Consider the following 26,703-nt stretch of genomic DNA (forward strand, 5'->3'; position numbering starts at 1 on the left):
AACATTTAAAAAAGAATTAAAATATCCCTGCTCCCCACCCCCACCCCCCTGCCCCAAGAATATATATGGCTGGATAGGAGTTGAGCCATGGCTAATGTGGTTAACGGGTTGTCATAATCCTAGGTTTTGTAGATACATTCTAAAATGTATTTAATGTTGCAGTTCTGGAGACAGTCACTCTGTTTAGACCCAAACGTCATAGCTGGAAGGCCACGGCCTGTGCTTATTACTGCCCAGTGGGAGAAATGAAAGTCCCCAGTGTACACGCTGGGGAAACAGGCCCAGGGAGGTCCAGGATGTGGGGCCATGGCATGACCCCTGACTTGTTCCCCTGGGGGGTTGGGGTGAGTGGCAAGCAGGGAGTACCCACGTTTCGGAGCAGGTTGTTCTGCTGGTAGGAGGTCAAGACTGGCTCGCACAGGGTGTCGTATGTCTCTAGGCCCTGGCAGAGGGCCGACTCACAGTCACGAACCCGGTGCTCCTTCTCGCCCCGATGCCACACTCTGAAGACCATCGCATCCATGGAGCGATCAAACATGATGAGGTCGGGGGCCCGGCCCACCTCGGCACCCACAAAGGGGCTGGATGAGGAAAAGGCAAGGTGCAGTGGCTCCCTGACCACCCCCCCACCCCACCGACCCTGAGATCAGGAGTCTAGGATTGTGCGGACCCCCCCTGGGTTCATCTTGGTTTTTTTTTAGCTCCAAGTGTGTGTTTTACATGTTCATTTTTTTGGATGGGTAGGACATTGGCAGAGCTCATCAGTAAACAACGCTAACAGGGAAGAGTGAAGACTTGCTTCCTCACCATCCCCAGCCACCACCCAGGAGTTGTTTCTTGTGTCTCAGTCCAGAGTTATTTTAGGCATATACCATACAAGCAAATTGGTCCTGATGTCCTTTTTCCTCCTTTTTTGTACAAGTGGTGAAGATACTGATTTGCCTTCAATCCTGGTCGCTCCGTATCACAAGATGACTCCGTGTCGGCACGTTAAGGAAGTTCCTGATTGTTACAGAATTCTGCTCTATGGATGTACCGCTTCTTAGTTCTAGGTTGGTGGGTATTTGAATTGAAATATTCCTTCCAAGATGGATTTAAGCAGTCTTCAATTGCCTTCCTTTTGCCCAGATACTTCGCTGGGCAAGGCAGAGTCCCCAGCTCACCACTGCCCTCCCCTCCCTGACTGGTCTCAGGAAGACCTTCCTAGATCTCCATGGCCGCCCACTGTGAGCTCCACCTCCTACTGGTTCCTCCAGAATTTCCTTGTAAAATAGACTCCACTGGTGCATTAAAAACAAAACAAAAACCAAGTGGGACTCATTCCAGGAAAGCAAGGATGGTTCAATACAATTTATTGTATTCACACCGGAGGGAAAAGTCATATGATCATCCTCATAAACACAGAAAGGGCAATTAACAAAGTTCAGCATGCATTCCAGATTCTTTAAGAGGGTAGGAATTGATAAATATCTTCAGCCAGGATCTTAATGGAAACTTGCTTCCGCACTGAAGTTGGGAACAAAATAAAATTGCCCACTCTTGCTCCTGTGACCTAGGAAGGTATAAGAAGATTCGCTAAAGCAGTGAGATTACGGAAATCAATCTGAGAGACCTGAATTTGAAAGAAGGGGGTAAAACAATGTCTGTTTGCAGATGATGTGATTCTATTTTTGGAAAACTCAAGAAAATCAACAAACTAGTATAGACTTCAGAGAATTTGACAAAATAACAGGATATAGCATTAACACACAGAAGTCTGTAGCCTACGTGTATACAAAAATCACCAGTTAGAAAAGAAGGCCCCATTTGCAACAGCAACAAGATGAAATATAAAATGCTCAGGCAAGGGGCGCCTGGGGGGTTCAGTCAGTTAAGCATCCGACTTCAGCTCAGGTCATGATCTCACAGTTTGTGAGTTTGAGCCCCGCGTCGGGCTCTGTGCTGACAGCTCTGAGCCCGGAGCCTGCTTCCGATTCTGTGTCTCCCTCTCTCTCTGCCACTCACACTCCGTTTCTCTCTCTCTCTCTCCCAAAAATAAATAAACATTAACTTTAAAAAGTGCTCAGACAAAACTTTTCCAGAAATGTGCAAAGTCTTAAGGACAACCTCTAAGGAAAAGTTGGACAAAATACTCCTAAATGATTCAAAGGAGACTTGGAACAAGAGGAAGATATAAATGTGCCTGGATAGGAAGACCACATCATAAAGGAGGTGAGCGTTCTCAAATTAGTTTATAATTGCTTTTTTTTTAATGTTTATTTTTGAGACAGAGAGAGACAGAGCACGAGTGGGGGAGGGGCAGAGAGAGAGGGAGAGACAGAATCTGAAACAGGCTCCGGGCTCTGAGCTGTCAGCACGGAGCCCGACGCGGGGCTCGAACCCACGAACCGTGAGATCATGACCTGAGCTGAAGTCGGACGCTTAACCGACTGAGCCACCCAGGCGCCCCTCAAATTAGTTTATAATTTCAACATGATAAGATAGTTTTTAGTCTAATTGGTTCATTCTAACATTCAAATACAAAAACAAGCAGAAAATGGCCAGAAGAACGTAGGCAAAGCGAAGCAAGATGGTGGGCGTGAGACGGGAACTACTCAGCCCCACCAGCTACTGAAACCTATTAAAGCCACCATGCCGGAAACAGCAGTGCGCAGGGGCACAAACAGACCCCTGGAACAAAATGGAATCCAGAAATTAACCCAAGGATAATATGGAATGTTGTATGGTGAGTGTGGCATCCCCCCAAAATGAAGAAAGGACAGGCTTTCAACTGGATGATCCTGGGACAACTAGATGACAATTTGGAAAAAGATCAAATTGAACCCTTACCTCATCCCCAAAACTAAGATGGGTCCCAAATGGATCAGAGATAGAGATGTTAGAAATAAGGTAATACAGGGGTGCCTGGGTGGCTTGGTCGGTTAAGCATCCGACTTTGGCTCGGGTCATGATCTCATGGTCCGTGGGTTTGAGCCCTGCATTGGGCTCTGTGCTGACAACTCAGAGCCTGGAGCCTGCTTCGAGTTCCCTCTCTCTCTGCCCCTCCCCTGCTCGTGCCCTGTTTCTGTCTCTCTCTCTCTCAAAAATTAATATTAAAAAAATAAAATAAAATAAAATAAAATAAAATAAAACAAAATAAAATAAAATAAAATAAAATAAAATAAAGAAATAAGGTAATACAAGTACTAAATAAGCCATGAATGGATCCCCTTATAAGCCTAGGATTGGGGGGGGGGGGAGTCTTAAAGTCTAAGAAGAAATAACAAAATATTGATAAATATGATTTTAAAATTTTTAAATAGGGGTGCCTGAGTGGCTCAGTTGGTTGAGCGTCTGACTTTGGCTCAGGTCATAATCTTGTGGTTTGTGAGTTCAAGCCCTGCCTCAGGCTCTATGCTGACGGCTCAGAGCCCGGAGCCTGCTTCGGATTCTGTGTCTCCCTCTCTCTCTGCCCCTCCCCCACTCATGCTCCATCTCTCTCTGTCTCTCAAAGATACATAAATGTTAAAAAAAAATTTAAATAACTTTTACATGGCAAACAGATACCATAAAGTGAGGTCAAAAGATAATTGACAAAGTGGGGGGCTAATAGCCCTAATATATAAAGAGTTCCTAGAAATCAAGGAGAAAAGACCAACAATCTGTCTTTTTAAAACAAAGATAGCTAAAGATTGATAAAGAGCACCCCGAAGAAATTAAAATGGTCCTTAAACTTTGGGAAAGATGTGTGATCTCACTCATAGTAAGAGAAATGCCCATTTCAAACTACCCCCAAATGCCGTTTCACACCTAACAAGTCAGAAGAACACCCAGAAGTTTGGCAGTATCCTCTGTTGGTGTAGGTGTGAGGAAAGGACCTTTTGCTCTATCGCTGGTGGCAATGCAAAAGAGTGTGGTGACAGCTCACAAAATGGTGGACACATTTCTCTTTAGCAAACCCACCCTGAAGAACCTATCAAAAGATCCTAGCAAAAAAATACGAAATGACACGCCGAGGTCATTTCGTGCGACATTGTAGTGGCACAAGACTGCAAACAGCTTCTTGTCTGTCAATAAATTGTCCCACGATTTATGGTCTGTGGTCCTACAAGTACTAACTCAGCTAAATAAACAATGGAAGTGCCACACGACGGATACTAGTTATAGAAGGAGACAAGGAAGTCGTCGAGGCGGATAGAGGATCTTCGAGATACATTGTAAAGTTTTTAAACATGAAGATTAGTATGTACAGAACGCCAATTTTCGTGTGGGGAGGATCTCAGTGTCACACACACACACACACACACACACACACACACACACACACACTTGCTTTATATTTGCAAAATAAACACCAGCAAAGGGACAAACCAAAAACTAATGAATGAGAGGGGCACCTGGGTGGTTCAGTCGCTTAAGTGTCCGACTCGATTTCGGCTCAGGTCATGATCTCACAGTTTGTGAGTTCGGGCCCCAAGCTGGGCTCTGCGCTGACGTGTGGAGCCTGCTTGGGATTCTCCCCCCTCCCTCTCTCCCTGGCCCTCCCCTGCTCCTCTCCCACTCTCTCAAAATAAGTGAATAAAGTTAAAAACAAAAAAACTCATGAGAATGGTTCTCCATGGCGGAAAGGAGGGCACAATCTGGGGTGGAGAGTGGACAGGAAAGGTTGGAAACAAGCTCTCTCCGAGCATACCTTTTTATGTGGCTCTTTGATCCGACTTCTGCTCAGGTCATGATCTCACCTCCCGGTTTGTGGGTTCGAGCCCTGAGTCAGGCTCTGTGCTGACCGCTCAGAGCCTGGAGACTGCTTCCAATTCTCTGTTTCCTTCTCTCTCTCTATGCTCCTCCCCCACTCATGCTCTGTCTCTCAAAAATAAGCTTTAAAAAAAAAAAAATGAAAGCACTCCCTAATATCCCAAACCAAATTGAAACAAATGTCCCCCAACCGAATGTCACTTTCATGCATAACTACACAGAAAAAAATAATTACTCCAGGCAACTTGGTGTTTTTATTACACATTCGCAGTGAGGAATATTACAAGGAAAATCAGAGCTGCAGAGAAATCTTAAACTTCCTGGAGTCGTTTTATTCTTAGTGGTTGAGATTGGTGTATTCCTGGCAAGCTATTTTGCAGCTAATGGAATAATGCGAAGGACTGTGTTAACGGCTTTAGGAGTCAAACATTTTAGGAAAAGAGAAAAAAATCATTGTCATGTTCACTGTAAACTGGAAACATCGGTATGAACTTGTGATTCCCCCTCCCCCCTTCGCAAGTTTGTGTTTTCCAGCTCCGTCCACTGGAAGGGCCTGGAAAATGATGACAACTCAGTGGTGATGAGTACCCCTCACACCCAGACTGGACCCCCACCCCCACCCCAATAAAAGGAGTTCCTTCGAGGCATGGCCAGTTCTAGGACCCGTCAGGAAACGTGAAAAGTCGTGCTGGAGATCGGAAGACACACATGTCAGCGAGAAAGGGCTCCCCCTGACCAAAGACGTGACAGCTGACCCATGAGTTCCTAGTGATGAGAGAGAACAAGACAAAGGCAGACAGAAATAACCAGCCTCATGGTTGCCCTTGGAAGTCACTAGGACGCCAAGGCCTGAGTCTGAGAAATGGCCGTCCGAGGAAGGAGTTGGGCATCTGTCCCACCTGTGGGGTAGCAACGGTATTTCAGGATAACCAAACCGCCCAGGGTGACGAAGGACATTTCTCCTTTAGCGAGAATGCCCGCTAATCAGTGTGGGGAAAAAATGACCGGAAGAGAAAAATCCCAAATTGGCAATATCTAATGAGATAAGGGATTCGGGTCAGCGGCGAATGGAAGCCACGGTGTGAAGACGCCCAGGGGTTTTGACAGCTGGGGCTGTCTGACCACGTGTGGGTGTGTCCCCGGGGGGCTGCCACCACGAAATGCCACATGTTGTGTGACTCAGACAACAGGAATTCTACTTTGTCACAGTCCTGGAGGCTGGAAGTCCAAGATCAAGGTGCCAACTGAGCTGGTTCCTTCTGGTTCCTCCTGAGGCTTCTCCACTCGGCTCAAGAAACACCGTGTTTTCCCTGTATCTTCCCTCTGGGTGTGTCTGTGTCAAATCTCTTCTCGAAAGGACACCGGTCAGACGGTCAGACGGACAGACAGGATCGGGACCCACCCTAATGGCCTCTTTTAACATAATCACCTCTTTTTTTTTTTTAATTTTTTTAACGTTTTTATTTTTGAGACACAGAGAGACAGAGCATGAACAGGGGAGGGGCAGAGAGAGAGGGAGACACAGAATCCGAAGCAGGCTCCAGGCTCTGAGCAGTCAGCCCAGAGCCCGACGTGGGGCTCGAACTCACGGACCATGAGATCATGACCTGAGTGAAGTCGGACGCTCAACCGACTGAGCCACCCAGGCGCCCCATAATCACCTCTTTAAAGACCCTCTCTCCACCCACAGTCACATTCTGAGGTCCTGGAGGTTAGGGCTTCCACATAGAGAGATTTGGGGGTCATGGTTCCGCCCATCACAGACCCCTCACTAGAGAGTGGCAATCTGGCATGTGGGAGCCTCCTGGAAGTTATGCGATCCAAAAAGTATCGATTGAACCACAGTGCTCTCCACCGAATTTGCCCGGATTCATCTACGGCCATTCAGGGGAAGAACCAAACCCTGGGGAGCACAGAGTGTCACAGCCCACCGTCGTCAGAATCGCACACAAGGGGACACCTGCTTGGCTCAGCCCGTGAGGCCTCCCGACTCTTGATCTCAGCTCAGGTCATGATCTCCTGGTTTGTGAACCCAAATCCCCTGCTTGGGATTCTTTCTCTCCCTCTCTCTCTCTGCCCCTTCCCCGAGCATGTGCCCGAGCGCGTGCTCTCTCTCCCTCAAGATAAATAAATAAACAAACAAACAAAAATTGCACGGCAAAAGCCCTCTGCAAGCACAACGCATGCTCTGTTTTCCTCACTTTCTCAAGTCTGCCACCTGTATCCCAGGGAACGTGCAGGGGCCCGATTCCTCTGAAATAACACACTTGAACATATTTAAACTTTTTAAAAAAGTGTTTATTTTTGAGACAGAGGCAGAGCTTGAGTGGGGGAGGGTCAGAGAGCGAGGGAGACACAGAATCCAAAGCAGGTTCCAGGCTCTGAGCTGTCAGCACAGAGCCTGACGCGGGGCTCGAACACACAAACCATGAGATCATGACCTGAGCCGAAGTCGGACGCTTAACCGACTGAGCCACCCAGGCGCCCCCACACTTGAATGTATTTAAAAGATAAACCAGCCACGTCGAAGAGACGCCTAAGCATTCTGTGCCACCAGACAGAAGTTCACGTCAATGCCTGTGAAGCATGAAGAAGTGACATCTGAGTCCCAAACAAGACTCTAGACCCACCACCGATTTACAGGAAATCTAGAGGAGGAGAGGAACGTGGTAAAAAATGCGTTGCAATCAACAAAATCCAGGCCGTGCGACATAAGGAGAGACCCGAACACGTGCCTTCTTCAGTAAACAATCGCAAGGAAACCAAAGCAGCAGGGATGGAACGAGCACCTACAGATGACCAGGAATGTGACACAGAGTGACCAGCTGCAGTGTCAGCCTTACGTGAATCCTCATTAAAACCGGGGGTAAGAAGAACAAGATTTTGAGGTTGTTCACCGGAAATTTGAATAGTGATCAGCTATTTGATGATATGAAAGGTATTAAGATCATGGAAGCATTCTGATTTTACAGACAACTTCATCTTTTAGAAAATATATACGGAAAGTGGGGCGCCGGAGGGGGGGGGGGCTCAGTCGGTTGGGCGTCCGACTTCGGCTCAGGTCACGATCTCGCGGTTTGTGAGTTCGAGCCCCGCGTCGGGCTCTGCGCTGACAGCTCAGAGCCTGGAGCCTGTTTCAGATTCTGTGTCTCCCTCTCTCTCGACCACTACCACCCACCCCCCTCTCTCTCAGAAATAAACATTATATATATATATATATATATATATATATATATATATATATATATACTGACATTATATATATATACTGACATTATATATATATATATATATATATATATATATATACTGACATATTTACAGATTTTTTTTAAAAAAGCACAAGATGTATTGAAGCTGAATCTGAGTGCGCTGGGAGTTAACTTTGCATGTGCAGCACAAATGAGAGACAGAGAGATGAGTTAGATAATACCACGAGGCAGGAAGCCCCCGGAAAAATCCCGAACGTGAGCCGCTCTACAGGATAACTGACCCAGACCAGTCAAAGGCCGGAAGGACTAAGCAAGCCGGGCGGCCTTCCCTCCTCAGATTAGGAGACACCTACAACGGTGTGGGCCTTGTCCTACTCGCAAATCTCACCAGAGATCAAAGAGACATTCTTCAGACACTGGGCAAACGCAGAGGTGGCCTGGACATCAAATGGTCTCAAGGCATGAATGTTAATCATCTCAGGAGCGGCTGGGTGACAGAGCGCCCATAATGCGATCTGGAATCTGTTCCAATTTTTTTTTTTTAGTTTACTTATTTTTGAGAGAGAGAGAGAGAGAAAGAGAGAGAGAAAGTGCAAGTGGGGGAGGGGCAGAGAAAGCAGGAGACACAGAGTCTGAAGCAGGCTCCAGGCTCTGGGCTGTCAGCACAGAGCCCGACGCGGGGCTCAAACCCACGAACTACGAGATTGTGACCCGAGCTGAAGTTGGATGCTTAACCCACTGAGCCACCCAGGTGCCCCTGGGACTCCGCTTCAAAGCGCACAGTCAGCAATCGCGACAAGACGTTTTGGCATAGATCAGCAAGTGTGACCGGACCTCGATGATGGTTCGATCTGGCGACGTGGAGATCCCTTAGATGGTTCCAACTATGTACGTGTTTGAAATCTGGCACCACAAAACTACCAAGGACTTCCTTGATGGCTTTTCCACTCGGGGGGCACGCGCACCCCCAAATGCCACAAAGACCTCTCTTCCTGGTGAGGACGGAGTGCGAGGCTTCACGGGGTCAACTTCCACAGACTGACTGGCCTGGACTTCACTGTCAGCCCTGTTATTTCACACCGCATCCCGCCAGCTGCCTCTTTCTACTTTTTTTGTGTGGGGTCAGGAGAGGGGGAAGGGTTTTTGTGAGGGGGGGCGGGGAGGAGGACAACGAGTACTTTGGCAAATAGAAAGGGGGCATCACTTGCTCTGGAGGTAAGTGTAAAATCGAATACTTAGCGACGCAAACAGCCCGGTTGTGATATCAGACACCCGTAGAAGATGTTACCACTAGGGGGACCTGGGTGAAGGGTACAGGGCAATTTCCTGTGAGCCTATAATTTATCAACACATTTAAAAGAAATACATACTTATTTAAAAATGTCTTATGGGGCGCCTGGGTGGCTCAGTTAAGCGTCTGACTTCGGCTCAGGTCGTGGTCTCACGGTTCATGAGTTCGAGCCCCACGTTGGGCTCTGTGCTGACAGCTGGGAGCCTGGAGCCTGTTTCGGATTCTGTGTCTCCCCCCTCTCTGCCCCTCCCCTGCTCGCGCTCTGTCTCTCTTCCTCTCTTAAAAATAAACATCAAAAAAAAAATTTTTTTTTTAAAACTGTTGTGAACAGGGGAGCTTCCTTGCAGGTTAATACTTTGGGGGAACATCGACTCAGAGAAATGACCTCCCGTGTCTGGGCGTTTCAGGGAGACGGTTCACGGATGCTCCAACGAAATCCAACCGGATTATGATAATCTAGGCTGCACATGTGTTATCTGGCCCTCCTCACTGCCCCTTGTGCAGAGTGCGGCCTGGCAGGGAGTCGCCCTGTGTTCACAGGCCACAGGCCACCCACCACGGGCCTCAGCTCCCCGCGGCTTGTGTTCTCGGACAGGTGCACAGGTGACTGCAGCAATCTTGGAAACAGACGGGAAACCGTCCCAGGAGGAAGCCTTCCCACCTTCCCCACAGGGAAAAGAGGCTTGTAGCATTTCTGTCCACATTCACAGATGATGGAACTGAGGCTCGGGAAGCCAGGTGTTGTGCGGATTACAGGCAGGTGGAGAAAGTGACCGAGCATGACCTGAGTGCCAGTCTCCTTGGCTCCAAAGCCAGTGTCTGAACTAGGCTGGCCAGCCTCCTAAGGGGCAGGAGCCAACCTCAAGTCACCTGCCCTCCATGGGCCTCGATTTCCCTGTCTGTAAAACGGGGGCATTGATCTCCCTAGAAGATGTCATTTCACCTTGGCTTCCTGTGAATTTCACCACCTTGGCCCTGAAAACCCCCCCCAGCGGTGTTTTGAATGTCCAGAGAGGGAGAACAGGAATGGCAAAGAGAAGGATCCCCAGACTTCTGGAGCGCTGGCTTCAAGCCAGACCCACTGCACCGACTCACACCACAGATGGAGCTAAAACGCTCAGGCCTGGCAGGGTCCAGGTTGAAGGGCCAAGTTGGTGGCCTCCAGGGATACCTGGACAGACCCAAGGCAGGGGCCTACAGGGTCCTCAAAGGCCCACATGGGGCCGGCAGCTCACAGAGATCTAGAAAATTCTCTGCAATGAAAATCCACTCTCATAACCCAGGCCTGTTTGTTTCCTCGCTTCTGGCAGCCACGTGGGTACGAGGAAGGCATGTGTTCTGTTCCTCTTAGCATAAAACCACAACGCGAGCAGGATCCTAATGGCAGGTGGCGCTCGGCCTCCATGATGGAGGGGCAACCCTCCGTGGGAGTAGGGGGGACCCTGGTGGGGGGAGGGAAGCAGAGAGGGAACCCCTGCTGACATGGTTAACATCTAGGCTTTGAGACCAACTGTGTGACCCCAGGCAAGTTGCCCGATCCCTCTGTAAAAAAGCAGGATGCTTACGGTGCAAGAAACGCTTTTCTGGAATGTTCCGAAAGCTCAGAGCTCATCCGTGTAGTGTCAAGAACAGCCCTGAGCTCAGGAAAAAGCTCGAGATGCATTCATGCTGCTGTTGCCATGGGGACATGCAGGCCCCACGTTGCCAAGTCAGGCCCTTTTCAAGGGAAGCTGGGAGTTTTGACGTGGCCTCTCTCGATATTTGAAGGGTGGCCACTGCTTCAGAAAAAAACTCTTAAAAATGCTGTAGGGACGGGGCGCTGGGGTGGCTCAGCCGGCCAAGCCCCCGCCTCTTGGTTTCAGCTCAGGTCAGGATTTCACAGTTCGTGGGTTTGAGCCCCGCGTCGGGCTCTGTGCTTGGCAGCTCAGAGCCCGCTTGAGATTCTCTCTCGCTCTTTCTCTGCCCCTCCCGGCTTGGTCACTCTCTCAAAAAAATAAGCTTAAAAAAAAAATTTTTTTTTAATGCCATAGGGTCCAAACCGCTGGCCCGGGGCTGCTGAGGACAGAGAAATTCATTAGCTCGGCTTTTGCCCTCAGAGCTCCCAGACCAGGAGAGGGAACCCAGTCCATTGCCCTGGAAGTCACTGCCAGGAGCCCGACAGGACTGCTCTCGTACAGGTGCTAACAGAGGGCAGGGCCCCACCTGCCCACGAGGATAGCGGCCCCAGCCCTCAGTGGTGACGTCGGTTTGATTCCCGCCTGCGCTTCTCTGAAGGCATTTCAACTGCATCTGGCAAGTTCCGGAAAAGCCCGGGGCCTGACAACCCGCCACAGTTTCGCTTGTCCGGCTCGGCCATTTCCGGACTCTCCAGCCACGGCTGTTCAGGTGCCTGGGTGGGCCTTTCCAGGAAGTCAGCGCTGCCGGCAGAAGTAACCTGAAGACCGACTGTGACTTGCCAACGCGGGCTGCTCAGTTGTCCCACGTCCTCGCTTTGAGGAGGCCACCAGGGCCACCCAACTCAAACAGCCCGCTTGTGTCCCTCCGGGACGTCATTCTGTCTTCTGCTCTTTGCTGCCTTCACTCCTGCCAGAAACGTCTCAGCTTCATTCGGCAAGTCACGTATTGGTCAGTGTCTGTCTACCGGCAGGGACTGAGTCTGTCTCGTGAACGCCTAAGGACAGGGTCTGTTCTCAAACCATTTGGGGACAGGTGGCTGAATAAATAGATGAGCAAATAACTACACTCCATCTTTATGGCCCAGGGATGATGCTAAACCCATGTGCTACTCAGGGGGCAAATGATCCATGTGCAGGAAAAGATTAGTATGACTTTGTCCCTGCCCTCAGAGAGCTCGGCAGCTAGCCACCAACAGTGGCTAGAAGCTTCCAACAGTCTCCTGACTGTCCCTTGAAAATCTAAAACTCCAGTCCACAACCCCCCCCCCCCCCCCACGTGGCCACTTCGTCAAGTTTTCTCCCTTGGCCTGGACTTCTGGTGAATTCAGAAGAGCCCTTGCCCTGGCCAGTGCCTGGGGTTCTAGGTCTGCCCTGGTGCCCCAGGGCCACTCTGATGCACTGAGGCCATCTACAGGGGCTGGTGGCTGCTGTGTGCCAGGCTCGCGAGGTCTCATTCATTTATCACTACCTTCTTACGGGTAGATATAGGGGTGACCTTCATTTTCCAGGTGAGGGAACGGGCACAGGAGGGGCCAGTTGATATACATGCCCAAGGTCACAAAAGGAATAAATACGAGCTAACTTTACTGTTTGTTAAATGTCAGGCACTCCGCCAAGTGCTTTATGAGAATGACGTCAGCCAACTGTCCCTACAGACGCCAGCTGGTCTCCCATCTTACAGGTGAGGACACAGAGGCTCAGTGCAGCAAAGCTGTGGCCAGGCCGGGAGCCAGAACCTTCTGGGCCTATCTGCTTCCACAGGGTTTCCAGGGAAGGTACCTCCTTCTTCCCTCTGCCCCTGTGCCTGTGAGCTTTCACCATGGGCACCAGGAGCCCCTGCAGCATGATGTCACAGGTCTCCCAGCCCCGCTGGGTACTGCATTGGCCCTCTTGCGTCAGCAGCTGGCCCAGTCCAACGTGGCAAAAGCCATATTTGGTCGCCACGTTCTTGCACTGTGTCCCTTTGCCACAACCTGGGCCACCCATCACGAAGACGATCAGAGCGGACTTGAGGATGTCTGGAGGGCCCAGGGAAGAGGTGGGGAGAGGGTTTGATGCCTACAGGAGCCAACACATGCCGAGGTGACTGTGTCCACAGCTTAGTGTGTGTCCTTGGGTGAGTGACACTGGACGCAGGTCTCCTGGAATACCCACTTTGCTATGCCCTAGGGTGGCAGCTGGGGGTGCACATCCATGCCCAATGGTACACTCAGGCATGGCATCGTTAGTTCCGTTACAGGTAGCTGGGAGGATGTGAACTTGAGCAGGCCAGGCCTTCTGCACACAGCATCTCCTTGAAGAATCTCAGTGACTAGCATCCCATTTTACACTTGAGGAAACAGGCTCAGAGTGGGGCAGGGACTCGCCCATCCCCCAGACTTATCCCACACCACCCTCCTCCTCCTTCACGCTGGTCCAGCCCCAGGGGCCTCTTCTGTCCCTTGAACTTGCCAAACTTATCCTTCTCCTGCTGTCCTGTGCCCCGCCTCCTCCCTGCTGCAGTAAGTCCCTGCTCCTCTACCTTCAGGTCACAGCCGACCTGTCAGACTCTCTCTAAGAAACTCCCACCCCATCGTTCCATCCCAGAGCCCCATTTCTTCCACAGCAACAGCCACGATTAGTAACGATTTCGCCTGCTTACTTGCTCCTGCTTCTCTCCCCAGCCAGACTCTACTCCATGAGGGCAAGGACTGTTTCTGTCTTGCTGGTCCCAATATTTCTAATAGTTGGCACGTTTCCTGACATACAGTAGTGGGCGATGAGTAAATGCACGCCCATGGCTACCAGGCATGTCTGTGGAGTGTGGTAGTTTATAGCGCAATTTTGGTGTCTTGCTTCCTTCCGCCTTTGCTTAGTGAATTCCTAGGCATTCCACGGGGCGGAGCATAAACCTCCCCTCCTCCCGGAGCCCTCAGAGCGGACGCCTCTTGCCCTGTGGCAGCCCTGTCCCCTCCTGCTCGTAGATCCCATTTTCTGAGACGGCCTCCTTCACTACGCTGTAATCTCCAGGAGGCCAGGGAGCTAGTTTGACACATTCACCGTGGAGTGCCCAGAACCTGGCACAGCAGGTGCTCAAGTGGATCAAAGAAGGGCTGAGCCTTGAGCACGTGCAGTTGTGTTACCACCACGGGTGGGTGGGGGTCGTGCGCACACCTGGACTTGGGGTGTCGGGCACCTGTATGTACCTCCCTCATGCCCTTCATAGCCTCCTTACTTCCCCCCAGTGATCCAGCCCCTCCCCGCCCCCCGCGATGTTACCCTTCTCCTGGATCTCAAGGCCCTGCCCTTGTGGGGCAGCTTGGACTTGCACAGACCCATCCCGCCAGCGGCCCGTGGAGTGGTCGCGCCCCACCCCCACCCAGGCTCTGACGCCTCCGGGCTCGGCTCAACGTCACAAGGGCCCGATCGTTTGGCGAGATGATGAGGTCTCCCAGGGGCAGAAGGAGGAAATGACCCCAAGGAGGCTCAGGTGGAGCCGTGGCAGCTAGCCGCAAAAGAGACCTCGGTCGCTATGGTGACGCGGCCTCCCCGGACGCACTTCCGGAGCGGAGTGGCGCATGCGCGAGGCGCGCGAGAGCTCGCGAGGAAGGCCGGTTCCTCCCTCCCCTCCCAGGATGCCCCGCGGAGTGTGTCGTCACGGGGAGGCGTGTCCACCGGGCTGATTAAATTAACAGCGCTATATAGAGCCGCGAGAGCGGGTCCGGGCGGTAGACGGCGCTTCCTCCAGCTGCGGGTCGGTCGTGGCTCCTCCCTCTAGAAAGAGTCGAGGGGAAATACGTGACGCGGAGGAGGTTGCCATCGCGACGCACCTCCGAGTTTCTCTTCCAGGTTAGGCGCAGGCGCAGACGTGACCGGAGTGGTCGCCGAGCCGGCCGAGCGAGCACGGCTTCCCGGTAGTTGCTCCCAGGATCGGTGGCACCTCGGCCTTGGGGTCCTCGGTCGGGGCCAGAGACCCGGTACCGCGAGAGCGGCTTCCCCGCGACTGAGGGACGCGGACCGGGCCGGACCGGACCCGAACCACCGAACGTCGTCGCCCATGGCGGCCCTCGTGAGTATGCGGCGGAGTTGGGGGGTTCCCTGCGGCGGCCTCCGCAGCCCCGCACTCACCGTCCCGCCTTCTCTGCCCGCAGGGCCCCGGCAGCCAGAACGTCACCGAGTATGTCGTTCGCGTTCCCAAGTAAGTCCCTGATCCCTCTTCCCACTTCCTCCGAAAGGGGTTCTGTACCTCCCTGAGCTCGTAGACATGGCTGGCACCGCCTGTGCTTCTCGCTCTGACGAGCAGGGGGACCTGAGGACGGGGCTGGAGTTCAGCCGAGGCCTCTCTGGGGGCATCACTGTGTTTGGAGCAGAACGAATGAACGAGTGCTTCAATAGGCGGCAGGATGCAGCCTTCTGGCCTAGCATTCCCTCTGGCAGGAATGCCTCTTCCCCGCTTGTGACTCTGTCGGGTGGATTCTTGTTGGTTCCGTAAAACCCAGTTCCAGGACGTTCCTCCCCCAGGAAGCATTCCCTGCCTGCCCCCCCCCCCCATCCCCAGGGCAGAGTTCCTCATTATTCCCACACGTTGGTTCCCCCAGATCTCTGTGCCTCCTTCTGCTTTTCTTCCGCACGGGGTTGGGAGGGCATGGATCTGTTCCCTGACAGACTGGGAACCCCTGGGGTCTTTGGTGGGTCCCCAGCACTGCTGAGCCCGGGAGGGTTTGCTAAATGAACGAGTAACTGAGCACTGCCCCTTCTTGCCCGTTCCAGAAACACAACTAAAAAATACAACATCATGGCCTTCAATGCAGCGGATAAAGTCAACTTCGCCACCTGGAATCAGGTAAGTCTCCATTGTGAGTGTGACAAGGGGATCCTGCACTGGGTTGTAACAGTTCCCTTAGTGATAGTAGCAACCGAGGCTTGGTTTCCTCACCTCTCCTGGAGCGGAGGTCCAGTGATGTGCTGAGGCGCAGGCTGAGCTGCTGGGTGCATCCGCGTGAGGCAGATTTGGATGCTTAACTGCACCCGCCCAGGCCTTGTGGAAGGAGAATGTGCAGAAGTTGTGCCCACTGACAGGCATTTTTGGCCTCGAGTTATCCGGGCCAGGGAGGGGGCTGCCTCCTACAGATGCTATTTGAGAGCCACCTCTGTCCACGGGCGCTGCTTTCACAGAACACAGCATAGCCTGGGCCGCGTATAAGCGACACGGGTTTATTTCTCACACTTCTGAAGGCTGGGAAGTCCAAAATCAAGGCGCCAGCAGATTTTCGGTCCGGCGCGGGCCTTCCTCCTGCTTCATAGATGGCTGTCTTTTCACTGCCCTCACATGGCGGAAAGGGTGAGGGAGCTCTCTGGGCCTCTCTTGTAGGGGCACTAATCTCACTCACAAGGGCTCCACCCTCGTGACCTAATCCCCTCCCCCAAGGCCCCACCTCCCCCTAGCATCCCACTGAGGGTGAGGTTTCAACATCTGCGTTTTGGGGTGGAACACAAACATTGAAGCCACTAAAGAGTTTTAAATCAGGGTGGGGGGCCCTGCGTGCCTCAGTGGGTTGAGCGTCCCACTTTAGCTCAGGTCATGATCTCGCTGTTCCCAAGTTTGAGCCCCAAGTTGGGCTCTGTGCCGACAGCTCAGAGCCTGGAGCCTGTTTTGGATTCTGTGTCTCCCTCTCTCCCCCCTCCCCCACTCATGCTCTGTCTCACTCTCTCGCTCTCCTTTCTCTCTCTCAGAAATAAATAAACATTTAAAAAATTAAAAAAATTTTTAACAGGGGAATTATAAAGTGATCCGGGCACTGTCAGGAGACAGACTGTGGGGTCAAGGGCAGATGAAGGGTGTGCAGGGTGGAGGTGTCGGCTGTGGTCCAGGCGAGTGATGATTGCATGGAGCAAACAGCGTGATGAGACGTGGGTGGATTCTAGTGTGTTTGGAGTGGAGCCCATAGGGTCGGTTAATGATTGGATGTTGAGGGGTGCCAGGGCCAGATGGACGGAGTATTTGGGAGTTCAGTTTGGGATGTCTTATATTAGACATCCCGGAGGAGACAGTAGGTGAGCAGTTGGACATGTGAGTTGGGAGAGCGGGAGGGCACATCTGGGCATTTGGAGCGGCGTTTAAAGCCACAGAGACTGGAGCAGCCCAGCAGGGGACTTGGCCCCAGGTCTGAAGTCGGCATGATCAGGCCTTCCCGCGGTCGGGCAGCTCCAACTGCTCAGCTGCTTGTCGAGCACAGGTCTGCCTTTGGACTATTTTTTTTTTTTTTTTTTTTCTAAAATCTGTTTTAGGGAGAGAGAGCCAACGGAGGAGAGGGGGAGAGAGAATCTTTTTCTTTTTTTATGTGTATTTGTTTATCTTATTATTATTATTTTCAACATTTATTTATTGCTGAGAGATAGAGACAGAGCATGAGCAGGGGAGGGCCAGAGAGGGAGGGAGACACAGAACCCGAAGCAGGCTCCAGGCTCCGAGCTGCTGGCACAGAACCCGAGGCGGGGCTCGAACTCATGGACTGTGAGATCATGACGTGAGGTGAAGTCGGACGCTTAACCGACTGAGCCACCCAGGCACCCCTAATGTTTATTTATTTTGAGAGAGAGCACAAGTAGGGGCAGGAAGAGACAGAGACAGAGGATTCTAAGTGGGCTCTGTGCTGACAGCAGACAGCCTGATGCAGGGCTCAAACTCACACTGTAAAATCATGACCTGAGCTGAAATCAAGAGTTGGATGCTTAACTGATCCACCCAGGGGCCACTCTGGACTATTTTTTTTTTTAAGTTTATTTATTTTGAGAGAGAGAGAGCGCATATGTGTGCATGCACAAGCTGGCTGGTGGGGGGGTGAGGGGGAGGGCCAGGGGAGTAGGAGAGAGAATCCCAAGTGGGCTGTGTGCTACTGCATGGAGCCTGACATGCGGCTCAATCCCACAAACTGCGAGATCATGACCTGAGCCAAAATCGAGACTCAGACACAACCAACTGAGCCACCCAGGCGCCCCTCTTTTGGCTATTAAAAAAAATTTTTTTTTAATGTTTATTTTTGAGAGACAGAGTATGAGTGGGGGAGGGGCGGAGAGCAGGGGAGACAGAGGATCCAAAGCAACCTTTGTGCTGACAGCAGACAGCCCAAAGCGGGGCTTGAACCCACGAACTGTGAGATCATGACCTGAGCCGCAGTCGGATGCTTAACTGACCAAGCCACCCAGACGCCCCTCTTTTGTCTGTTTTTTTTTTTTTTTTAAAGTTTATTTATTTTTGAGACAGAGAGAGACAGAGCATGAACGGGGGAGGGTCCGAGAGAGAGGGAGACACAGAATCCGAAACAGGCTCCAGACTCTGAGCTGTCAGCACAGAGCCCGACGCGGGGCTCGAACTCACGGGCCACGAGATCATGACCTGAGCCAAAGTCAGCCGCCCAACTGACTGAGCCACCCAGGCGCCCCATCTTTTGTCTGTTTTAAACTTGACCTCACCCAGCTGAGCAAACGAGACTATTTGAGAGAGGCATGATAACAACGTGCTCCTCTGGATATTGGGCAGGTGGATACTTGCTCCAGGCGCCCTCTTCCCTGGTAGGGTGCCTGCCTGCCAGCATGGCCAGCTGCCCACATGTTTGTGTACAAACTAGCATGTTCCCCCCACCTCTGGCCTCGCCTAAGTTATCCAGAGAGGGTGCAGTGTTTCCAAATCCCTCATCACTCAGTGGGGAGACATCCTTCATCATTTACCATCCAGGAGAGAGAAATAAGCCACCTTCGGGTACCCTGCCCCCAAATACTCCTCGCTAAGAGGAGTGACTTGGTAAATACCTTGGGAACCCACCACTCTTGGTCCGTCATCAATAGGAGATCCCCTGTCCCGGCATCCATGAGAACTGAGAGGAGTCTGCACCTCAGCCACGCGTCCCCTTGGAGGGTCCGTGCCCCTCGTCACCCACCGCCGTGAGGTGCAGAGCCTGCATAGTTACCACCTCTTGAGACACGTGATCTCCCAGCCGCTAGTAACTTGGGGGTTACACATACCCTGTTCCCTGATCGTCATGGGGGGACGTCACTCATCACTCCTTGCTTTTACCACACGGAGGTTACACTCCCTAAAAACCTAGTCACAGGGAAATGCAGCGCCTTGAATTTTCATTGCCTAAACAGCACACTCCCTAAAAAACCAACGAGGGGGATTACATTCCCTGGAGAAAACTAATTTGCTGGGTTGACACCCCCCTGTCACTAGTCACTCAAGGGAGGGGGCGGGTACAGCCATCTAAGCACTCCAAATGCACTCTTTTAGCAACTGTCCCTGGAGACCCTCCGCTGGGCTAAAGGTGAACACGCCAGGCAGGGGCCCTGCCCCCTGGGGTGACCGTGTTCGGGGAATCAGGCCTGTTTACCTTCCTTTTGTAGTGAGGCACGTCCTGGGCCGGCTCCCCAAAAAGGTGTGGGGTGCGCACCAATTCCCTCGCACCCCTGTGAGTGTCCAGATTCCAGCCTCGGGCTGCGTAGCTCGACTGGGTATCATGAGCTAGCCTGGTAACCATTTTCTCTCAGGTTTTGAGGGTTTTGTTCCAGTGTTTTCTGGCTTCTGGTGTTGGCTGTGGAGAGCTTCTGCCATTCTCCCTCTTGTCCTTTGTATCAGGGGTCAGTAGGCTTTTTCTTAAAGGACCAGTAATTATGTTGCACTTGGTTGGCCGGTGTCTGTGCGGCAGCCCCTCAACGCTGCGTGTCCGCACATGCGCAGTAAAGGCACAAGGATACATCGAGTGGGCGTGGCTGTATGCCAGTAAGACTTTGTTTCTAAAACGTGGCCCGCCGCTGGGCCGCGGACTTCTCCCCCTTCGTCCTGGGAGCTGGTAGGATCTTTTTGTTCCCAGCTGTCTGAAATCTCTTGTCAGTAGGAAGCGGTGTGGGTCATCTTGCCTTTTTCAGTCACTATGCCTTGGGACTTGTTCCCTACAGTCGCCCCCTTTTTCTTTTCTGGCCGCTCTGCCTTCCATTGTGTGGAGGAGGCCCCGTGCATCAAGCCAGTGCCCCGCTGATGTGCGTTAGGTTGACTTCCAGTCTTCCGCTGCAACAGACTGGTGTGCTAAACAGCACTGCGCGTGTCATTTCACCTCCGCTGTCTGGAGGAGGGACCTCTAGGGTGAGCGGCACGTGCATTTTAAAGATCAGAATTTGGAAAACAGCCTTTAACGGTGCCCGAATGCAGAGAGCGGGCCAGTTCCTTGTTTTTTTTTGTCCAATCACCAAAGTGATCTCACTGTTTGTTTATTGATTTATTTCTTTAAATGTTGATTTAGAAAGAATTTCAAACTTTCCAAAGCTGCCAAGTAGACCTGGCACGAGGGTTGCCCACATGCCTTCACCCAGATGCACCACTGAAGGCCAGCATTCTACCCCTTTTTTGTTTCGCTAAGCAGGAGGTTGGCTTTGCAAGTCCGCAGCTCAGCCTGGGAGGTGGGGTGAAGAGGGCGTTCGGGTGTTCTTGCGGGGTGGGGGGCGGCGGGCACAGCTCGAGCGAAGGCAGGCAGCCCTGACGGAAGGTTCGTTGCCTGCCCTCACGCCTGCTCCGTCACTCCAGGCCCGGCTGGAGCGAGACCTGAGCAACAAGAAGATTTACCAGGAGGAGGAGATGCCCGAGTCGGGTGCGGGCAGCGAGTTCAACCGCAAGCTTCGCGAGGAGGCTCGGAGGAAGAAGTACGGCATCGTCCTCAAGGAGTTCCGGCCCGAGGACCAGCCCTGGCTGCTTCGCGTCAACGGCAAGTCGGGCAGAAAGTAAGTGGTGGCAGCGGCGAGTGCCTCCCGCGACCTCCTCGCGTCCGGACTCGGCTGGGCGTCCCTCCCTGAACTCCGCGTCCCTCGTGGGGTTTTCTTTCTGAAGATGAACCAGGCTGCTGCTGGTGCAGGAGCCCTTAGGGACCAGGGTACGTACAGGAAGCCCGAGAGCCTGTCCTGACCACACGCAGCGAGCAGCTGCCTGGGGACCCGGGGCCGTGAGGGTTGGGAGGTCAGGTGGATGGAGGGGGCTCCAGGAAGAACAGTGTGCACAAAAGCAGGGGATGGTGTGCAGAGCTCCGCGGTGTGACAGGGACAGGGGATGGTGGATGCCAGGTTGCAGCTGGAGCACGGGTGGGCCGGGGCCCAGGGGAGCCTTGAAGGCCATGGGCAGGGAAGGGCACTCTGTAAGATTTCCCAGACTTTCAGGGCAGGGCAGGGTGAGGGCAGAGGCCAGGAGAAGGCTGGCACTGGTTCGGGCATGAGGAGAAACCTGGAGGCAAATCCGGAGGGGTGTGACTGCAGCGCCCCTGCCTCACAGCTCACCTAACACGGTCCTTCCAGAAAGGACCGTGATATGTACCACGAGGGGAGCCCCGAGCTCGCTGCGTGAGGTGGGGAGTGCTGCCCGGCTTTCCAGGTGCCGAAATCGAGGCTCCCACCGTTGAAGGGCCGGCCCAAGATCTCTCAGGCTCGGAGTTTGCTCAGAGAACCCAGGTGGTTCTGGAGAGAGGGCAGGCCAGGGGGCTGGTCGTGAGGGCCAGGCTGTGACGTTGCCTCCCTGCAGGTTCAAGGGCATCAAGAAGGGAGGTGTGACGGAGAACACGTCCTACTATATCTTCACCCAGTGCCCCGATGGGGCCTTTGAGGCCTTCCCTGTGCACAACTGGTATAACTTCACGCCGCTGGCCCGGCATCGCACGCTCACTGCCGAGGAGGCCGAGGAGGAGTGGGAAAGGTGAGTGTGAGCCACAGCTGGGCCTGGAGGGAGGCAGGGTGCGGGCATTGCTTCCCCAGCTTCCCCAGAAGGGGCTGACACACTTGGAAATGGAGTGTGTCACCATAACTTCTGCCTGGCCGGGGGCTGGGTACTCGGTGGTGACCAGGTCCGACTCCACCAAGCCCTTAGGGAGCTCCCAGTTCAGTGGGGGAGACGGACATGAAGGCATCAGGGACACACAGGGCCCGAGAGGGCTGGGGAGGTAGTAGCTGCTGAGCTGAGCCCTGGAGCAGGAATTGGCAGAGCAGGGGGAGATCCCCGGGGCCCACTTGGCTTCCCCCCCCAGACCGGAGGGCTATGGCTGGACCAACTACGGGTGAAATCCACACTACGTAGTTTGTCCTTTAACCGTTTGTAAGTGTCCAGTTCGGTGACAGTAAGCCCATTCGCATTATTGTTCAACCATCACCGCCATCCCTCTCCAGAACTTTCTCGTCTTCCCAAACTGAAACTCTGTCCCCATTAAACAGTAACTCTTTCTCCCTCTCCCCCAGCCCCTGGCTCCCACCATTCTCCTTTCTGTCTCTGTGAGTTCGACCCCTCTAGGGATCTCCTATGAGTCGGATCATGCAGTATTTGTCCGTTTGCCTCTGGCTTATTTCAGTCACCATAATGTCCTCCAAGTTCATCCACGTTGTGGCACATATCAGTGCTTTGTTCCTTTTTTAATTTTTAATGTTTATTTTTTTTGAGAGAGAGAGAGAGAGTGTGTGTGCACACAAACCAGGGAGGGGCAGAGGATCTGAAGCGGGTTCTGTGCTGACAGCACAGAGCCCGATGCGGGGCTCGAACTCGGGAATGGCGAGATCGTGACCTGAGCCAAAGTTGGACGCTTAGCCGACTGAGCCACCCAGGCACCCCCATCATTCTTTTCAATTAAAAATGCTTTTAATTGTAAAAAACATAAAATTTGCCATCTTAAGCATATTTAAATGTACTGTTCAGTAGTAATGACACTCACATTCTTGTGCAAGAGCTTTACTCCTTTTCACAGCACTGATGAACTTTGCTTATGCTGTTAGATGTAATCCTAAGCTCTCCTTAGATGCAGTCATATTTTTTAAAACTTTTATCATCAAAGTAAATGAAAACACTTATTTCTTCTCATAAACACAAAGGCATCCATAAACTACCATAAAAACGGATGGACGTGAATATGTTGTGTCCAAATTCTGCTGTCTGAGAGAGGACCTGAGCTGGAGAGAGATGCTCTCTCCCACATGAAACTTTATCCTTGAGGGACACGGGACGGACAAGGGATCAAAGCAGGGCCAGCTCTCCCCATGTGACTTCAGGGTGTTCCATGCCATGGGTGTGAGTCCCCTCATGTCACCAAAGTCGTGTCTGTCATTCCCCTTTGGGGAGTGCCTGGTAGGGACGCAGGGAGGAGGCCCAGTTTTGGAGCCAGGCCCCTTGTCAGCCCCCACTGTACCCTTCCCCTGCCCACAGGAGAAACAAAGTCCTGAACCACTTCAGCATCATGCAGCAACGGCGGCTCAAGGATCAGGACCAGGATGAGGAAGACGAGGAGAAGGAGAAACGCAGCCGCAAGAAGGCCAGTGAGCTGCGCATCCATGACCTGGAGGATGACCTGGAGATGTCGTCTGACGACAGCGAGGCCAGCGGCGAGGAGGGTGAGGCTGCTGGAGCCCCCCTGGGTGGCCGCGTGGACCGGCCTGGGTCGTACTCCCTCAAGGTGTCTGAGTGACGACTCAGGAAGGTTGATGCCACTGAGGGAAAGCTGAGCCACTCACAGTCCCCTGGGAATGAGGACAGGGCACAGGCCGCTGCACCGGCCCGTGGGGAAGCACGGGAGTTGGTAGGAGGCAGAGAAGAGCGACGGGAAGGTCTCAGCTGCAGCCTTTGTTGGGGTGTCCGTGGATGGGCAGCGCAGGGCAGGGTGAACAGCTTTGGATCGGCCCGTTTGAATGATGCTGGTGGGCCTTGGGCTACAGGGGTGGGTTCCGGTTGTCCGATACACGGCTCTGGGGGATGCAGGGACGGAGATGGTGGCCCTGAGTGTGAGTCAGAGAAAGCGAGTTGGGGGTATAGACTTGGACCGGTCAGTTTACGTGGAAGAGGCCAGTCCTGGGCGTCTCTCCATGCTCAGCGAGGCCCCCAAGATGTCCAGACATCCTCAGATTTCCCAAACGGGACGAGTGCCCGGCCCAAGTCCCGCTCTGCTTCCCTAGGTGGCAGAGCTCCCAAGGCCAAGAAGAAGGCACCGCCGGCCAAGGGAGGCAGGAAGAAGAAGAAGAAGAAGGGGTCCGACGACGAGGCCTTCGAAGACAGCGACGACGGGGACTTTGAGGGCCAGGAAGTGGACTACATGTCCGACGGCTCAAGGTAAGGCAGGCGGGAGGCGGGTGTGAGGTGGGTGTGAGGCCTGCTCCAGCCCGGCCCACGCGCTCCCTCACGGTCGGCTGGTTCTCCGCCTTCCAGCAGCTCCCAGGAGGAGCTGGAGGGCAAGCCCAAGGTCACCCAGCAGGAGGAGGGCCCCAAGGGCGTAGATGAGCAGAGTGAGAGCAGCGAGGAGAGTGAGGAGGAGAAGCCGCCTGAGGAGGACAAGGAGGAGGAGGAGGAGAAGAAGGCGCCCACGCCTCAGGAGAAGAAGCGCAGGAAAGGTGGGTCCCCTCCCTGCTGCCCGGGCGCCCCGCTCCCAGAGCCCCTCATCTGGGGTGGAGCCGGGGCGGGGCACCCTGGCGCTGACACTCCTCCGGCCCCACGCAGACAGCAGCGACGAGTCGGACAGCTCAGAGGAGAGCGACATCGACAGCGAGGCGTCCTCGGCCCTCTTCATGGCGGTGAGGCCCGGGCCCGGGCAGGGGCGGGTGGGCGGGCGTCTGTCTCCAGACTCACATCCCATTTCCGCAGAAGAAGAAGACGCCCCCCAAGAGGGAGCGGAGGCCGTCGGGAGGCAGCTCTCGGGGCAACAGCCGGCCGGGCACGCCCAGCGCGGAGACCGGCAGCACCTCTTCCACCCTGCGGGCCGCCGCCACCAAGCTGGAGCAGGGTGAGCAGGGCCGTCGCCCCACCCCTCGCCGCGACCCCTTGACCTCTGCCCTCAGTCTCCCCTCCTTCCTCAGGAACAGAGGCCAGAGTTGGGGCAGAGGCCTGTCCACCCCGGGGCCCCCTGGACACGGGGTCCCAGCCCCGCTCCTCCTGGGCCTCTGGGGGGTCCAGCCCCCCCAGGCCCGGGGCTCAACCCCTCCCCTGCTCCCCCAGGCAAGCGAACGAATGAGACGCCGGTGGCCAAGCGGTTGCGGCTGGACGCCGGGCCCCAGAGCCTGTCCGGGAAGTCGACCCCTCAGCCCCAGTCCGGGAAGTCGACCCCCAGCAGCGGGTAGGTTGGCGAGGGTGGTGGGGGGTGGGGCAGGGGCGCGGGGAGGCCTCCCGCTGACGCCCACCCGCCCCGCCCTCTGCTCCTCAGCGACGTGCAGGTGACCGAGGACGCAGTGCGCCGCTATCTGACTCGGAAGCCCATGACCACCAAGGACCTGCTGAAGAAGTTCCAGACCAAGAAGACGGGGCTGAGCAGCGAGCAGACGGTGAACGTGCTCGCCCAGATCCTCAAGCGGCTCAACCCCGAGCGCAAGATGATCAGCGACAAGATGCACTTCTCCCTCAAGGAGTGACGGCCGGCGCCCACCCACCTGCCCAATAAACGGCTGCCTCCCAACTTCTCTGGTGCTCACGTTGTCTGTCACCTGCTGCCTGAATCCCGGCGCCCCGTGTTGCCAATTCCAGAACAACCCTGGCCGTTTCCTTAGCTCATGTCTCTCCGTCTGTCCCTCGGGCCCTTCCTTCCGGAACCTTCCCTGCCCCTTAGAGCTTGCTCCTCTTAGCCCTCGGCCAGCTGTGCTCGCTGAGCATCCGCCGTCGCAGGCTGGCGGTCTCTCCAGCTCCGGCGTCTGGTTCTGTCTTCGGCTGTAGTTTATCCCCCGTGAACCCAGGAAGTGCTTGGCTTCCCTGACTCAGTTTTCCAAATCTCAAGTGATCTTTGGTTCCTTTTCAGATCAGCTGGTCTGTTTTAAGTGTTCTGCCCCCAATGCCTTTGATCCTTTCCTCCACGTTTTTGTTGTGAGCATCCTATCTCTGCCAGAGATCTGACAGCCGAAGCTGACAGCCATCCCGTGTTCTCTTCTGACTTCTCTTCACGACTGACTCTTGTGTTTCCTAACTTTGGGTGGGGACTCACGGCCGGCGGAGGGGCTCTGCGTGGGCCTCCTGGGCAGCTGGCTTTGCAGACAAACCCTACAGGTGCTTTTAGCCTCTGTTCCCCACCAGGTGTCCCAGGAGCCCTGGACTGAGCCCACGCGAAGTGGTTCTCGGCTGGCGGGCTCTGTCCCAACGTGGCCACAAAAATCCCACACTCTTCCCTTGCTCATGTTGGCACCTGGGCCCTATTTTTCAGCTTTCCAGTGATGTTTCCAGGGCTTCCCTTATATTCCAACGAGTTAGTTCCGCATTTATTTTATCCAGCATTGCTAGGGTTGTGCCGTGGGAGGGCTTTTTGAGTTCGTGGCCAGTGTCATCGCTAGAAATGGAATTTGGCAGCTGGCGCTACTTTAGAACCCGTCCCGAGTGACTGGCTGGAGGCAGGACGTGGGGCTTCCGTGAGCAGGGATGCCGGAGACGGCAGGCTAATTCCCAGGAATGTCTCAGGTCTGTCTAACGCCCCTCCCCATCCTTCCGCCAGGCCTTTTGGGGCAGAAAGAAAGCAGCGTTGACCCCTGGCCCTCCACGCTCTTACCCCTGCCCTCCCTGCCACAGGACTGCGGCCTAAGGCCTCTCCCCACCAGGCCAGCCCACGCGCCCTAGTGGTTAGGAGCAAGGGCCTGGTGTTCAGCAGGGTCTGGCTCCAAATCCTGGCCGTGTCGGATTCTGGGCGACTTTGGAGCAGTGACTCTTTTTGTCCGAAGGTGGTCTCGACGACACTGCGGTAACCAGTACCCACCAGTGCCGAGCGAGGGAAGCAGTGCAAAGCAGGTGGGAGTTTGGGTTGGTCCAGCCCTCGCTAATACGAAGAGCCAGCGGCCACTC

General features: G+C 53.9%; 1 protein-coding gene across 4 annotated transcripts; it reads left to right on the forward strand.

The window, feature by feature from the left end:
* Positions 1–14,482: 14,482 nt before the first annotated feature.
* On the forward strand, positions 14,483–25,339 carry GTF2F1 (general transcription factor IIF subunit 1). 4 transcript variants are annotated; one of them, XM_058728265.1, is made up of 13 exons: positions 14,504–14,646; positions 14,742–14,961; positions 15,044–15,090; positions 15,663–15,735; positions 20,467–20,660; positions 21,448–21,618; positions 23,110–23,294; positions 23,853–24,006; positions 24,103–24,284; positions 24,391–24,464; positions 24,535–24,673; positions 24,886–25,003; positions 25,091–25,339. In XM_058728265.1, the coding sequence occupies exons 2-13, from the start codon at positions 14,950–14,952 to the stop codon at positions 25,293–25,295; spliced, it is 1,554 nt and encodes a 517-aa protein (XP_058584248.1). In that variant the 5' UTR covers positions 14,504–14,646; positions 14,742–14,949; the 3' UTR covers positions 25,296–25,339. The 4 variants fall into 4 exon arrangements, with proteins under 4 accessions (XP_058584249.1, XP_058584248.1, XP_058584247.1 ...); XM_058728266.1 differs by having other exon boundaries at positions 14,483–14,961; positions 24,106–24,284; XM_058728264.1 differs by having other exon boundaries at positions 14,504–14,961.
* Positions 25,340–26,703: the final 1,364 nt, after the last annotated feature.

The sequence above is a fragment of the Neofelis nebulosa genome, chromosome 4 (assembly GCF_028018385.1).
Source record: "Neofelis nebulosa isolate mNeoNeb1 chromosome 4, mNeoNeb1.pri, whole genome shotgun sequence".
NCBI lineage: Eukaryota > Metazoa > Chordata > Mammalia > Carnivora > Felidae > Neofelis > Neofelis nebulosa.

Excerpts from the sequence above, each read along its gene's own strand:
- GTF2F1 (XM_058728264.1), top strand. Across the intron at positions 24,465-24,534 it reads CCTCGGCCCTCTTCATGGCG|AAGAAGAAGACGCCCCCCAA; the intron begins GTGAGGCCCGGG and ends CCATTTCCGCAG. Across the intron at positions 25,004-25,090 it reads AAGTCGACCCCCAGCAGCGG|CGACGTGCAGGTGACCGAGG; the intron begins GTAGGTTGGCGA and ends TCTGCTCCTCAG.